General features: G+C 58.7%; 3 protein-coding genes across 3 annotated transcripts; 1 reads left to right on the plus strand and 2 right to left on the minus strand.

Annotated features, from left to right (window-relative positions):
• Positions 1 to 784: 784 nt before the first annotated feature.
• On the minus strand, positions 785 to 3,505 carry THITE_66300 (glycosyltransferase family 2 protein; the record flags this gene model as incomplete). Its single annotated transcript, XM_003653311.1, has 2 exons — positions 1,224 to 3,505; positions 785 to 1,139 (listed from the first exon to the last, which is right to left on the minus strand). Exons 1-2 carry the CDS (start codon positions 3,245 to 3,247, stop codon positions 785 to 787), a joined length of 2,379 nt encoding a protein of 792 aa, XP_003653359.1. The 5' UTR covers positions 3,248 to 3,505.
• Positions 3,506 to 6,570: 3,065 nt separating this feature from the next.
• On the minus strand, positions 6,571 to 11,124 carry THITE_2115730 (uncharacterized protein). The gene is made up of 8 exons (XM_003653312.1): positions 10,779 to 11,124; positions 10,672 to 10,716; positions 8,566 to 10,604; positions 8,220 to 8,511; positions 7,720 to 8,156; positions 7,348 to 7,653; positions 6,987 to 7,288; positions 6,571 to 6,702 (listed from the first exon to the last, which is right to left on the minus strand). The coding sequence occupies exons 1-8, from the start codon at positions 10,795 to 10,797 to the stop codon at positions 6,696 to 6,698; spliced, it is 3,447 nt and encodes a 1,148-aa protein (XP_003653360.1). The 5' UTR covers positions 10,798 to 11,124; the 3' UTR covers positions 6,571 to 6,695.
• A 2,144-nt stretch (positions 11,125 to 13,268) lies between these two features.
• On the plus strand, positions 13,269 to 15,310 carry THITE_2115738 (uncharacterized protein). Its single transcript, XM_003653313.1, has one exon. The coding sequence runs from the start codon at positions 13,419 to 13,421 to the stop codon at positions 15,258 to 15,260; it is 1,842 nt and encodes a 613-aa protein (XP_003653361.1). The 5' UTR covers positions 13,269 to 13,418; the 3' UTR covers positions 15,261 to 15,310.
• Positions 15,311 to 15,550: the final 240 nt, after the last annotated feature.

Raw genomic sequence — 15,550 nt, forward strand, 5'->3', positions numbered from 1 at the left:
CATTCTTAAGATTCCGGAATCCTCGAGGAATTACGAACTCACGGAAGGTACCTGTATTTCTCGAATGCGCTCTCTCTAATTGGCTAGGGGACTTTTCGAAGGCAGCTGCCTTCACAAGGTTGGTTTCGAAGGCAGCTGCCTTCACAAGGTTGGTTTCGAAGGCAGCTGCCTTCACAAGGTTGGTTTCGAAGGCAGCTGGCTTCGAAAAGAATTATCGACAGAGCGTCCGATTTTTTTTTAAAAAAATGCAACCGATTCATGAAGACTGTCTTGGCCAGGCGTTATGACGCATCTGGGGTCCAACAACCTGTGTCAGAACTTTTCGTTGCGTAGCGTAAAAGCTCCTTAGTTGTACCAAGGGATTGCTTGCTCCAAGGACGTCAATCTCTTTCGTGTTGGCAGTGTCTCGGCCGAACCGAGAGTCTTCTTGGAGCGAGCGGTATTAGAGCCTTGTTGGCGAGACAATGGGTGGCAGACGTGATCACGCAGTTTGCAAGTTCGTGGTGAATTCAGCTGGTGGTTGACAAAGACCTTTTTGACCAGACGAGCAAGGGGGAAACAAGCGAACTCCTCTAACTAACTGGGACGTAGAACTCTACCTGGATTGTGGGAGGACAAATGTGCTTTGTGGGAATGCATTCGGTATACATACATACATCCACCTGCCCCCAAAAAGAAAAGCGTTCCCCCGGCATATGCTATCGGCTAGCCACCTCTAAACCATTTCAAGCAAATGCAATCAGACATGTAAAGCCCGCTCCCTCAACCTTGATAAATAAACATATCAGATGACCCTCCCCCTACCGCTGCTTCCCCTCTGCCCCTGGGCCTGGCCTTGTCCCAGCCGCGGCGATGAACCCGGAGTATCCGCCAACGACGCTTCCATCTCCAGCTCGACCTCGTCTCTTGACACCGGCCGGGTCCAACTCGCTCTGCTGAGCGGACTCCTCCCGGCCCGCGCTCCGGCACTGGGCTTCGGCGGCGGCGGCGGCGGAGCAAGCCCCTGAGCCTGTCTCCCACCACCACCACCACCACTAATACCACCGCCCGACAACAAATCCGCCGAAGAAGACCCCTCCGAGTGACCCTCGCTCTCATAACTCGACGCCCTGCCCTGCAACGAAGAAGGCGACGGCCTGCTCCGCGCGATGCTCCACCCGTCCGCCGCCATCGGCGGCGGCGGCGGCGGCGGCGCGGCATCGGCGGGCGGCGCTCCCCCCCACCCGGCGGCCCGTCGGAGCTCCGCCTCGGGCACCTCGTACACGTGGCCGGGCGGCGGGCCCTGGAACACGCGCGAGCTGCTCATGAACTGGCGCAGCTGGCTGGCCTGCGCGAGCTCGTACTTGCGCCGGTCCTCCTCGCCCATGATGCTCTCGACCCGCTGCGGCATGTACACCGACAGGATGCCCGTGTGGGCCGACAGCGCGCTGTCGAACGAGTCGCGCCGGTGGGCGCCCAGGAGCGTGGTCGTTGCTGTTGCGCCGCCGCCGCCGCCGCCGCCGCCGATGCCGGGGATGATCGGGGTTGTCATCGGCATGCTGCGCTTGCCCAGCGCCGCGCCGATGCTGGCCACCGAGTCGTCCGGGTGCTGGTACCACCCGCTGGCCGTCCGCTCGGGCGGGGCAAACTTGCCGACCACCCTGTCGGGCGGCTGCAGGAGGCTGCGGGAGCGGCTGGCGCTGCTGCTGCTGCTCTTCTTCCTCTTCTTGCCGGCCTCCTGGCTGCCCGCTTGGGATAGTTCCTCCCTTTCCTGCGCCGCGGGGATGAAAGACTCCGGCACGATGTTGAGCTCGTCGCCTGTCTTTTCCGCCTGCTCGATCGCTTGTTGGGCCGTCGTGTGCGCGTCGGCCGCGGCCGCATCCGCACGGGGCCCGCCCCAGGTGCGCTGGCCGGCCGTGAAGATGCCGTAGACCATGTAGTACCAGTTGAAGAACGGGTTGAGCACGAACATCATGGGATACAGCCAAATCTTGAAGCGCCGCAGCTTTGCTCCGAAGTAGATCATCATCAGCCAGTTCAGGCCTAGGGAGATGGCGATGAAGCCCACAGGAAGGTCGCTGATTTTCTTGGTCGTCGTGATCAGCGCCAGGACCATGATGAAGAAGAGCAAGGCCGTCGTGCGGATGGTGTTTTGCATAAACCGGACCATCACCAGAATCGGGTATCGCTTCCACAGCCGCCAATCCGTCAGCATGCAGACCTCGTTGGTGATGAATCCCAGGAACCAGCGGCGGCGCTGTTTGATGAGCGAGCGCATCGTCTGCACGGCCTCGGTCTTGCAGAACGCCGAGGTGCACATCTGGATCTGGTACCGCTTCTTTGCACCGATCATAAACAGGTGCGTCAGCCAGCGGTCCTCGCCCAGATGGCTCTTGGCAAAATCGAAGAGATCCTCGCACTGCTCCGCCTTGTCGGCGAAGTAGTATTTGGCCATGCGCCGGAAAGCTGAGAAGCGCAGCATCGTCAGGGCGCCAGGGAGGCAGGTGACGGCACCGCAGCCCGATTCCACCGTCCGCTCGAACAGCTGGCCGTGGATGTACTCCATGTCCTGCAGGAGCGTGATGAGGCTGTGTTTCCTGGTCGTCGACGTGATGACGCCCGTCATGGCCAGCATGTCTCGCCGGTTGCCGGGGCTCAGCTCCATGTCGTAAACAAAGTTTTGCAGACAGACCCTGTCCAGGATGCAGTCGGAGTCGATGAAGAGAATGAAGAGATTGTCGTTTCGCCGGAGATACTCGTGGTAGACTTTGTCGATGAGCTTGAAAGTCATCTTCTGGCAGTGTCTCTTGCCGCCGTGGGGGAACCTCGAGACAGTAATCCGGGCGGCCTTGTACGTCACGTCGATGCTCTTGGGGTACGATTCGAGCGTAAGGGGGACCCCAAGCTTTTCGATGGTGTTGAGGTAGAGCTCGTCTTCCTGGTCGCCATCGAAGGAGAGGAAGACGTGGATGCAAGACGGCGGGTAATCGCAGTCGACGACGGAATTAATGGCAGTAACAAGGACCTCGGGCTCCTCCTTGTAACAAGGCATCACAATGACGACCTTCGGGGCTGACACTTCGTCGAGGACCTGCTTGATGCGCTTCGTCCGTCCGAGCTGGTGTGTGACGATCTGGTAGACGCAAAAGAGCCAGGGGATGGACAAGAGCCCGGCAAAGGTCCAGAAGGCAAACCACTGGAGGAACGAGACCATGGCGGGCGGCCAAACACGGGAAATCTGGCTGGGGAGCGGTAGAGTCACAATCATGACGGGCAGGAATATGCATCTGTCGCCATATGTGAGTTTAACAAACGCTGCTTGGGTTTTCGCCTGCGAACAACAGGAACAGGACAATACCTGAGCAATGTAAACGCAATTCCCACGAGCACTGCCAGAAGCCGGACGGTCCAATGTTCGGCTTTGACAAACACCTTCCACAGGCAATACAAGAAGGCGGCTATCCAGAGGAACCACTCGAGACAGGCGGCGATCATCACCAGGCCAACGATGGCCGTGTAGACGATCTGCACGTAGAGTTATTCCCACCGTGTCCGGTCAGGCGAATTTGAATAAAAGCATGGCTTACCTCCTGGACCGGCCATTCATCGTCAATATCGCCCGCCATGCTGAAGGCTGTGTCGCTCGACGAAGCAGAAGCTCGGCCTGCGTTTGAAGCGGCAACGGCGTCAGGACAGGCCAGGTTATAGAAGGCGGCAGCCAGAAGCCGAGCCGCGCATCAGCACAGGCATCTGGAAACAGAGCTGAGTGGTAATCCGAGGTAGCGAGCGTGTGGTGAACGAGCGGTATATACGTATAGACGGCAAGGCGCACAAGCGAGCGGCTACCTGCAGCACCGTCGTCCAGCCAGAAGTTCAGGCCCCTGGGCTGCGGTAAGGCCAAGTCTGTGGTGGAAGGCCGTATGTTTTCTATTCAAGGAATTCGGGGTGCCACAGCGCCCAGGCGGTCTTTCGGCGGCGTCGTAGGTAGGCCCTGTTGCCGTCATGCCGTGCTCTTCTTAAGAGATGAGAGAAACAGCAGGATGGCAGAGAGGATGGGGAAGACCGGGCTAACCGGGGGCAAGCTGCATGGAGGACGAGCAGTACCGATGCTCTCCCGCAACCCGCGCATCCGGATCGTGGCTGGGGCCTGGCCAGGCCGTGACAGCGAACATCATCCAATCCTGAAAGGTTTTTTGCGGCATCCGGTCACCAGAAATGACCCAAGGCGTAAAAAGACGACGTTTTCCGGGGTGCAGCGCGGTGGGCCAACGGCAAAGAAAACAATATCTGTAAATGAAAGTACTTTAGCCGGCCGTTTCTTTCGCAAGACAAGGCAAGGCTCACCACTGGCCCGTCCCATGCCACAGTAGGAATTCTCGCCAGACCGGCGCAGAATGACGAAGTAACAGGCGATGTACATGCTCGTATTATGGGCTGCAGACGGTGCTGCACGGTCGATGTTGTGCAGTCAAGGTCCCCTTGTCCGTTCTAGCCCGAGATACACCAAGCAAGGGCAGCCGAGCGCGAGAGATGCAAGTCTTTCACAGGGGGCTTCGACAGGCTGAGCAAAGTGTCTCATGCCTCGGCAGACACGAGACACTCAGCGGCGTCAAAAGAAAGGCTGATTGGGCCCCGCAAGCCATGATCGACCTTCTTAATGGAGCAAGAGAAGCCCGCCAAGTGATGTGAACAGGAACGAGCACTTGCTCCCATCAACCTAGTACGAGTTCCTAGTCCGAGTCGACAAAGAACAAGATGACAACTCTTGCTATTGCCGTGCGCCAAGGCGGGAAGACGCAACCACCATACACTGGTAGTTAGCGAAGACTGGCCTCAAGGACTCCGCGCAACGACTACAACGGCCGCGCCAATTAATTTAACTAGTAAGCCCACTTCCAGCCAACAAGCTGGATCGGAGCCGGTTGCTGGACCTGCAGAGTGCTGCAGCGGGGGAACGGCCGGGGGTCAAAGACTCAAGTGCTGTGTGGTCGTAGTGTAGGAAGCTGTGTAACCAGCGTGGTAGGGTAGGGAAACGGGAAACACAAACAACAGGGGAGGTAACCTGGAATTCTTGTTCCTCCTCATGTGCGCGGACAGCAAGAGTGAGGAAAGGAAGGTAGCCGCTGTGTAGAGGCAGAAGGGACGCTGTGTTGCCGCACCTCCATCAGCCCTGTGTTGTAATGACCGGCTCGGTGACGAGGCGAGCTCTCTGACGTTTCAAAGATCCACCCGCACAGACTGCCGTCCACACGGTTATAAGTTGAGTGACTTTCAGTCGCTGGCAGAACCCATCATCAACCACGATGGGCAGCGCTGCGAGAGAGGAACAGTGTACGGATCTGGAATACGTTACGGATTAACTAACCTGGAAGCCGTACTCCGTACTGTAATCCCGTAAGTAACCTGCCAAGCAGGGTGGGGCCAGCGGCAGATCGTCCCAGAGTGGGGCCCTCCCCACTAACAGCCTCTGCTGCGTCTTCAGGTCCGGCTACCACTCAACGAAGCACCGGATGCACGGAATAGTAAACAGCTATTCGCCTTCGGTAAGAGAACCGACCGAGCTGCACTATACGGATACCACCAAAGCAACATTCCTACCTTATGTAGCCTCCTGACAACCTGAGGAGGTAAATTACCACGGCGAACACGTTAAAAAGGAGCCCCAAGCGCCGGAAAGTCGTCGTCATCACTTGCAGGCGACCCAACCATCGACTGAACACTCACTCCGCTGCAATAACACCCGACCGGGGGTTCAACGAGCGGGATACCGGATATCCACCCCCAACCGTGCCGAGGGAAGGAGGCTGCAGTGTGTGATCTGGCCACTACGTGCCTGAGCTATTTGGCGATAGTTACGTCCATTCCAAATTTACCTAACTTTCATTACACCTTACCTTGAGGGTTCGTCTTTAGCCATCTCACGTCACATAGCCCGTGTTCACCGCCGTCACACAGCATTCCCCAACCATGCGGACCCCATCGAACACGAGGATCGAGAGAAAAGAGAGGGGAGATGCAAGCAAGAAAGAAAAAAAGCCCGTTTCCTAGTCTGCTGCAGTGTGGCAATCTGTTGTGTATCGCAATCGCACTATTTTTGGGAGCCCCCAAACTTCCGGCATGGCCAGTTTGTGAAGCTAGCCAGCCAGCAAGCAAGCAAGCCAGCCCATTCACCCCCCCAAGCGCTGTGGCTCAACCCATGTGAGCACGGGAGTTTCCCTCTTCCCATCCGAGCACGACGTGTGATAGCAAAGCGCGCCCCCTCCCTTTTGTCCATCCAGACATTGACGCGGCAGAGATGGCGCCCAAGCCGTTCGCTCGCTCTCGCACTCAGGCAGTGAACAGGCACACCCGGTTCAGAAGGGACGGCATGCACCTGTCGCCAGCCGCTTGCTTTACCTCGCTGACGAGTTGCCACGGCCCTTGCTGTATGGTTCGGTGAAAGCCACCCGTCCGTCCATCCATTCATGACTGTCACCCATTTCCGGCAATCCGTATCTGGGAGTCAGTCAGGTTGATAGCATCCGGCGGTTTGAGGTGCTCGATCGAGGGTATCGGCAAAGTTCGGTCGGTGGGAAGGCACTCGGCGCCCGGCGTCCAGGACCGTCGGTACGCAGCAGGACCGGAGCACCCGCTAGGAAGATCGGAATGCTCTGGGTTTAGTGCTGCTCCCTAGCATAGTCCGTGGATGATCGAATGTTTCGCCGTGTGTCTCAATATCAAGTCCTATGATAATGCCGCCCAGCGTGACCGTGTTAGAAGTATCTGGCTAATCCATGTGTTTTCACCAATGGCTGCGATCCGTCCGAGCTGGCTGCTCGGCGGGCGCTCGAAGGAGAGTGCATGCGAGAGTGTGCTAGTCATGCTCTCCTTCAGCGTGCACCCACCGGGCAGGTGGCTGCCAAATATTGCGGCGCCGACGAGGCGGAGCGGATCCGTTGGGACGCCCCCGAGCGGTGCCGGGCACTTGCCCTCGCTCGGACAGGGCCGTTTGTCCGGGGTTATCATACCAGTCGACGTCACTGAGCTGGAGCTTGCGGACTCGCTGGCCGCGCTCCTTACTCGGCCGATTGTCGGCCCGGTTGTGGTGGTGATGCGAAGTCGGCTTGTCGTGTCCTGCTGAGGTACGATAAATATTGCTGCCAGGTCCATAGGGGCTCAAGTTTTCTTCACCGTCATATTCCTCATTTTCCCTAGCTTCGAGGTTCAGCACCAGGTTCTTGATGCGCTGTTGCTCCTCCTTTGCCGCCTGCCGCTGGTTCATCATGGCCACGGCAAAGGTCGAGTCCGCGGGCAGTTCAAGCGTCCGGGTCTGTCAATGTTAAATTTAGCCAGGACAGAAAGCACAGGATCCAACCAGGCAAGACGCACCTGTTGGCGGTTTCCCTTCTTCGTCAACAAAGCGAAAGCCATGGTGGACCCCGGTGCACCGGCACCGTTCTCGGCGGGTTCGGAGCCGCTCGGAGCATCACGGTTTTTGGGGCGGATGGGCAGCGGGATGTCAAATTGTTGCTTGGGCTGGAACTTGCGTGTCTCGAAGCTTTCCGCCATGATCTTCGCATACTCGCGATCGAACTCAGCTTCATCCTCAGGGTCAATCTCCTCTTCTTCTCTGGTGACCACAATGGCCTCTTCTTCGGAGTCGCTATCGCGGTACGACGGATTCTGGTCGGCATCCTGTGTAGTCGGACGGTATGGTCAGTTTTCCCAACTCGAGCGAAGGAAAAGGACGGGCAGGCCTACCTCAGCCTCGGCCTCGGCCTCCTCAGAGCCCATGTCGTCCTCATCATCCTGCTCAGCGAGAGGCACATCGTCATCGCTGGACACTTCACTCGTTCCATCGTCTTGCTCCACGACCTTGTCGAGTCCCGAAGTCTTCTGGTCCTGAATGATCGCCAGATGGAAGACCTTGCTGGCTTCTTCCAGATTCGAAGCCAGCTTCCACTGCGGCCTGGTTAGGGCGAAGATATCCTGCACGAGGAACTCAATGTCCATTGGCAGGGGATTCTTGGTGTGGATGTAGTATTGGAAAAAGGAGAGGAAGTAGTCCAACTTCTTCCCTGCGGCGCCTTTGTTGAAGAACATGCCGCATGTCTCTAGAAGGGTGGAGATGAGGCGGATGCGGAAGAAGTCATCGGGCTGATCGAAGGGATTGATGCGACCAGGCACCGGCGGCCCACCTAGGATGCGGGAATAGGTAAGCATGCATGCCCCGACGTGCTGGTGAAGGGATGGCTACGTACCGTGGCCGAAAGTCATGATTTTGTACATGGTGTCAAAAATCACCGGGTGTTCCAGCATCCTGTAGTTGTAGAGCTCCCCCAGGTACTTGACTTCAGCCAAGCGACGTTGGTTGAACTTGAAGTCGTTTTGCTCGAGGCCAAAAGCGATGGACTCGGTCAACGTGTCAACGACGCCGATGACAAAGTCGGGATGGTACCTGTATATGGCGCTGAGCAAGATGGCAAGCAGATGGATATTGCCATACTTGACCTTCCCGGGCTTGGAAAAGACCTTGTGAAGGACCGCGACAACCTGCACAGCGTTTAAGGCGTCACGTCTTCAAGAGGAGAGAGGAAGGTGACGTACCTCTTTCTCTTCCCAATGCAGCCTGCGAATCTGCCTCAGGACTTTGTTATAGCTCTGCTTGTTGAGATCCGAGTAGATGAGCTTGCGGATGAAGAGTTCCATTGGCGTTCTCTCCTTCTGCTGGATAGCCGGGCGCTGCGGCGGGTCGACGTAGTACACGGCGTTCTCGATGAGCATCCTCTCGGCCGCACCGATGTGTTGCACAGACTTCTTCCGCTGGAGAGTCTCGAGGAAGCTGGCCATGCGAGGCGAAGTCTCCGGGTTCCGCAGAAGGTAGCGGCCGCAGTTTTCGAGCAGGTTGCAGATGATTTCGATGTTCATGCGAGAGAAATCATCCAGGCTGACCTTGAGGCAGTGGAAGACGACGTGCTCGGGCACGATGCCAAACTTGGTCAATTCAGCAAGGTAGCGAATATTGCTGAGCCTGACCTGGCCCAGAAATTCCTTGTCCTTACGCCGCTGCAGGCTTCGGAACTCTGCATCAAGATACTCGACGAGCCCCTTGGGGATGTCCGTCATGTACTGGCCAAGCGTTGCAACAAGCCTGGACCAGCAGGGCAGGAGATCGCCACGGCCCTTGGGCACGTCTGTCAATGCCTTGATGAGCCGGTTCCTCGAGGCCTTCGAGTTGAGATAGCAGAAGTCGATGGCCATCTGGTCGATAGCATCCTTGGTGGTGAGGTCCGGAAGTCGAGCCAGCAAAGCATCGACCTGGGCGCCAATCGTCTTGTTCGCAATGGCTACCGACTGATCGTCGGCGGCAGCATCGGGAGCCTTGGGTGCCTCGGCAAGTTCGGCCGGGTCTATCTTCTTCCCGACTTGCTCGTCTGCCTCGGGCTTCTTTTTCTTCACCTCCTCAAGAAGGATGGCGGGAACCTTCCCCTTGAGGTCGACGAGGTTTTCGTAGAAGCGACGCTCCTCTTCGTCCTCCCAAATACCAGCGCCATCTCCTTGGCCACGCAGATACTCCCCAGCCTTGACAATGCCAATGGTGCCGCTTGCGCCGGATGAAGGGTCGTCGTGGTCCTTCAAGTCGGGCATTTCGGCCCCAATGACGTCGGCAATCACTTGGGCGTTGGCGACCAGACGCTCCTGGGCCTTGACCTGCTTCTCGAAGTTGGCTTGGCGGTCCTCGAACACTTCGCCCGACTTGACGTAGGCTTCGGCGTTCTTGCGAGACTGGGTGTAGATGGCCTTCTGGTCCCGGACGAGGTGGCCCTTGAGGTCCTCAAAGTAGCGTTTCAACACGTTCCTGAAGCGCTCCTGCAGCTCGGGCGGAGTGAAGGCCGGGCCGTCGGAATCGGGGGCAGGCTCACCCTCTTGATCTTCGGTCCCTTCCTCAGTCCTCGTCGCGCCATCCTCCTCGACAGTTTTGCGGCCCTCGGATCCGGCGGCCTTGACGCCCAGAACGTCCCAGCTAAAGGCCTTGACGAAGGCAACAAGCAGCGGCAGGTTCACATGTTCCCTGTCGTGGCCGAGGAGGTCTTTCAGAACTTCGAGGGGGAAAGGCTCGGCAGCGCCCCCTTTGGCAGATGCCCGGGACTTCACCTCGGTCGGCTTCCCCGTGGTACCGTTCGTGGCGTCGTCGGGCCGTTTGACATCGTCCAGGGTGCGCAGGACTTCGACGAGCCACAACTCGGTCACAACACGCAGGAGGACCCGTTGACGGACCAGGCGATCCTTCTCCTCCTTTTCTCTTGCTTCTGGCGAGAGAGCTTTGAGAACACTCTTGTCAGGCGTGGCCAGCGACCTGCCGAGGTACCAGCCGAGGTACGAGGTAAACTCGGCGGGGCCGAACCGCTGGTGCAGGGCGCTGACGATCTCCACACCGGCCTCGATTTCCCCGGGGGACTTGAGTTTCGACAGGCCTTCATGGCAAGCGGATACGATCTCGGAGAGATACTTGGACAGGCTAACGGTCTTGATCTCCTGCAAGAAGGTGGGCAGGTTCGCGGGAGAGATGGCGGTGCGCAGACGTTTGATGAAGGCCGTGTTCTTCTTCATGGTCGAGTCGAGCGAGCTGGCCACGGGAAAGAGGTCTGATGCACAGAAGTTTCAGCACCGGTCAACACAGAATCCTCACATGGATGTCTCCCGTCTTCTCACCCTTCTCCCCATCCCAGGCCCTCCGGTTCAAGTCGCGCAGCTCATCTACACGGAGACCACATTAGCACGGCAGACAAAAACCGCGATGCGCCGCGGAGGGAACCCACGCCTTCTTGCGCGATCCATGGCGGGCCGTTCTCTTGGCGTGTGCAGTCAAAGTAGAGGCGGCAGAGTCGGTGCATTCGGAGATCACATATGCTAAGGGTTGAGAAATCGAAATCGGCAGTCTCCGTCGGCAATGGCAGGCATCGGTGCTGCGATTTTGCGGAAGCAGCCTTGCGAGGCACTCGGAGTGGTGGAGACGCTGAGAAGAGCGTGAAGCCGCAAAGGTCGCACAGTTGGAGGCCAGTTCGAAGAACACCCCGGTGGGTTGGAAGTGGAAGGCTCGGTGACGAATTGATAGTGCTTGTTGGAGGTCGATTTTGGAGTTGTGCCCCATCTTGATTGGTTTGTACTGTATTGACCATACACTTGGTACTGTATTCCGTACCTCCGTACAGTAATCCGTATACCAGCAGGTAAGGTACTGTACCTGCGCAGTTAGGCTGGTTTCAGCGCTTGGCAACTGCCCCGCGTTCCAACTTCCATTTAACGAAGACCTGTACGGTTTCCGGACTGATTACTCCGTACTTTTTTCCTCTGTCTGCTCTTCCCGTCTTCAGCCTTTTTTTTTTCGGTTTCCTTTTATTTTCCTTGTTGAATAGGAAGCTACGCTGTGTGCCGAGCTGTTAATGGCCAATTACAATACACTAATTACGTCACGTATGCTGATCGATCTGCATTTGAACCCCGCCTTGTCCCCAAACCATGCCCTGTATGCGCCTCAGTAAAGGCGGATTGACACCTCTCTCATGCTCAAGATGTTGGTGTGCAAGGCGAGAAACGTTCTTTGGGGCACCTGAGCGTCCAAGCCGTATCCTTGGCCTGACTCAACGCTACCCAACTCAGCCAGTCTGGCTCCTACCGTTAGCTGTTAGTTAGGTGGGAGAATTCTGCCCAAGTCTGCCTGCACCCAGAAGTTGTGTGTCTCATAGATGTCATTGAGCCGGCCGAGCCAGCTTTGTCACTCGTCTTCCGTTGTGTTTGCGGGCAGCACTGGGCTCGCAACTTGGGACTCTCAGGTTTAAGTCCTGGATCGTATTCATTCATGAACTGCCGGTGTTGACTGACAACAACGAAGAGCCATCAGCAAATCGTCTGCCCTTGATGGCGCAGTTCGCTTAAGAGGCTGCGTTCAGACCAAAACCTATGCCGTCAGCTAGCTCCCAAGAGGAATAGTGGAAAACAGAGAAGGAAGAAGTAAAAGAGGAAACTCAAATTGCAAGTTGACGGAGAAAATGATCGCATGTTAGTATTCCGTATTCGTCGCATGACGCTCCGAAGCACGGAGCTTGGCGGGCACCGGACCCAGAGACTCGGAAGACGGGGCCGAGGTGCCTGGGGCGGAGGGCCTGGACCTGCCAAGCAGTGTCTTGGCCGGAGACCAAATGGTTGAATCTGCAAACCCCTGGCAGGTGACGAAGGCCTGGGTTAGGGTCGTTCCTTCCCCTTGTGTTTCAACAACCCCTGCCGTCCCACGTCGCACATCGGAATTAAACCCATTTGCTGTTTGATAACTTGTGTGTGTACTGCGTCGGGCAAACAACAGCAGCTGATTCCATCAGGACACTGAACCCGGAAAGAGCCGTGGGGTGTGGGGGTGTCAGGCCCGTTGAAATATCAATCTCCCTGATCCCGAGTTCGTTGCTGCGTTGTTGCTGCTTTGCTGCAGTCCCTTCGCCGTCCAGGCGGAGACCGACCTGTATGGAAGAAGTTCTCATTAATGTTCTGAGAAAGGACCGTTGCCGCCCTTCCTGCTCGCCGAGTCAGTTTTGCCAGGCTGCGGCAAGCGGGCGTGGGCGGGCTGATCGAAGCATCTCCGATTAATCTTGCGGTGGGCCGTCCTTATCAGCCCGCAACTGATTTGGACATCGCAAATCATGGGCACCAGCTGATAAGACAGCAGCAATCAACACGCTCCGTACCCAGCAACGATCGGGCTATGTCCGCGGAAGCGCCCATCCTGGCGCGTCGAGTACTTCGATTTCCGGGGTTCCTCGGGGGGCATATGGAGTGGGATCACGTTAGTTATTGAACGCCGCTGCCGCTCGTCGTGTGTCACCGCTGAGCGCTCGCTCAGGCGTCACGCCAGGTCGAGACTCGCCCGCTCTGACCTCGTCCAATGAGTCCAGCGGAGCTCATGGACCCGCCGGGTCCGCAACGTGGAATCGGCTCAGCCCGCTGCCCTGTCTTGCTTGACCCCCTGCTGAGCGAGCAGCGCTGTTGTCATCAAGCCACTGCCGGCTGGTGTTATCGTGCAGTCCGTTCCCGGCAGGCCGCCGGAGAAGCAGAGAACTCGCTTCGGGACGGGGTTACAAGGATCGTCACCCTCTCAAGGCACGGGTAGATGGAAGAGCGGGAGTGTGGAGAGAACGGACGGCAATGGGCAAAACGGGATGGGCAGCGGAGGACGACGTCCTCGATATATGCCTCTTTAACTACACCTCGCCCCTGCCACCCAGCCCCTGTGGCTTTCTCACTGGTCCCCTTTCTTCGTCTCTTCTCTAATGTCCCTTCGGCGCCGGAACTGCCTATGTAGTTCGTACCGTGTAGGGTACCCTGAACTTGCTTCTCGTCCTTATCTCTAGCAAGCCTATCTATCCGAAGCTACGGTTTTACACTCCTCCCTTAAGTCCACATTAGACAACATGGCGGTGACATCTCTACACCACCCTGTCCCGCCGTCGCCACGCATCCCGCCTACCCCTCCAATACAGGACTTCGACGAGTACGAGAAGCGAGACCTCATCCTACCGGCGTCATACAATGGCGAGCACACGGCTCGGCGGTATCCCCTTCCGCCGGCATCGAGGAAAAACAAGGTGCTGCCTGAGGACCTGAAGACTCCCGACAACCACGTGGAGAGAGACCCCCGGCTCATCCGGCTGACGGGCGTCCACCCCTTCAATGTGGAAGCTCCATTGACCGACCTCTTCAACGAGGGGTTCATCACGACCAAGGACCTGCACTACGTCCGCAACCATGGAGCGGTGCCGCGGGTCGAGGACGCCGAGGTGCTCGACTGGGAGTTCACCATCGAGGGCATGGTCGAGCACCCGGTCAAGCTGACGCTGCGAGACCTCATCCAGACGTACGAGCAGGTCACGTACCCGGTCACGCTCGTGTGCGCCGGCAACCGGCGGAAGGAGCAAAACATCGTGCGCAAGACCAAGGGCTTCTCCTGGGGCGCCGCGGGCCTCTCGACGGCGCTGTGGACGGGCGTGCCGCTGCCGGAGCTGCTCACGCGGGCGCGGCCCAGGCGCGGGGCCAAGTACGTCTGCTTCGAGGGCGCCGACAAGCTGCCCAACGGGTACTACGGCACGTCGGTCAAGCTCAACTGGGCCATGGACCCGGACCGCGGCATGCTGGTGGCGCACAAGATGAACGGCGAGCCGCTGCCGCCGGACCACGGCAAGCCGCTGCGGATCGTCATCCCGGGCCAGATCGGCGGCCGCAGCGTCAAGTGGCTGCGCCGGATCGTCGTCACGGCCGCCCCGAGCGACAACTGGTACCACATCTACGACAACCGCGTGCTGCCGACCATGATCAGCCCCGAGGAGAGCGCCAACCTGCCGGACACCTGGCGGGACGAGCGGTACGCCATCTACGACCTCAACACCAACAGCGCCATCTGCCAGCCCGCGCACGACGAGCGGGTGCCGCTGACAATAGCAGGCGGGACGTACAAGCTGAAGGGCTACGCATACGCCGGCGGCGGCAAGCGGGTCACGCGGCTCGAGGTGACGCTCGACCAGGGCAGGACGTGGATACTGGCGACCATCGTGTACCCAGAAGACCTGTACCGGTCGGCACCCGAGGGGGAGATGCTCTTCGGCGGCCGGCTCGACGTGTCGTGGCGGGAGACGTGCTTCTGCTGGTGCTTCTGGGAGCTCGAGCTGCCGCTGTCTCGGCTGCGGGAGGCGGGGGACGTCATGATCCGAGCCATGGACGACTCCATGATGGTGCAGCCGCGCGACATGTACTGGAGCGTGCTGGGCATGATGAACAACCCGTGGTACCGCGTCGTCATCCACAAGGAGGCCCATTCGCTGCGGTTCGAGCACCCGACGCAGCCGGCGCTGATGCCCGGCGGCTGGATGGAGCGGGTCAAGAAAGCGGGCGGCAACATCACCAACGGCTTCTGGGGCGAGAAGATGGCCGGCGAGGAGTCGGCTCCGGTCGAGGAGGCACCCGTCAAGGAGATCAGCATGGTAAACGAGAAGGTGACGCGGCAGATCACGGCCGACGAGCTCCGCCAGCACGACGGCGAGGACCAGCCGTGGTTCGTCGTCAACGGGCAGGTCTACGACGGCACCAAGTTCCTCGAGGGCCACCCGGGCGGCGCGGCCTCCATCATCAACGCCGCCGGGCAGGACGTCAGCGAAGAATTCCTCGCCATCCGTAAGGCCTCTTTTCCCCTTCCTGACCCAGAACCCCAGAACCAATCGTTAACCCCTTCTTTCCAGACAGCGAAAACGCCAAAGCAATGATGCCCGACTACCACATCGGCACGCTCAGCCCGTCATCCCCCACCGCCGCCACCGCCGCCGCCGCCGACGACCACTCGTCCACCTCGACCGTCTTCCTCCATCCCAAAACCTGGCGCACCGCCCTCCTCTCCCGCAAGACCCGCATCTCCCCCGACACGGCCATCTTCACCTTCCGCCTCCCCGCCCCCGCGCAAACGGTCGGCCTCCCCGTGGGCCAGCACCTGCTCATCCGCCTGCGCGACCCTGCCACGCGCCGCGCCATCATCCGCGCGTACACGCCCCTGCCGGCG

This window comes from Thermothielavioides terrestris, chromosome 2, assembly GCF_000226115.1.
Source record: "Thermothielavioides terrestris NRRL 8126 chromosome 2, complete sequence".
Taxonomy (NCBI): Eukaryota; Fungi; Ascomycota; class Sordariomycetes; order Sordariales; family Chaetomiaceae; genus Thermothielavioides; species Thermothielavioides terrestris.

Coding starts and splice junctions, on each gene's coding strand:
- THITE_2115730 (XM_003653312.1), bottom strand. Junction 8,512..8,565: donor TGCATTGGGAAGAGAAAGAG/GTACGTCACCTT, acceptor AACGCTGTGCAG/GTTGTCGCGGTCCTTCACAA. Junction 7,289..7,347: donor AGAAGGGAAACCGCCAACAG/GTGCGTCTTGCC, acceptor TAACATTGACAG/ACCCGGACGCTTGAACTGCC.
- THITE_2115738 (XM_003653313.1), top strand. CDS start 13,419: ATGGCGGTGACATCTCTACACCACCCTGTCCCGCCGTCGCCACGCATC.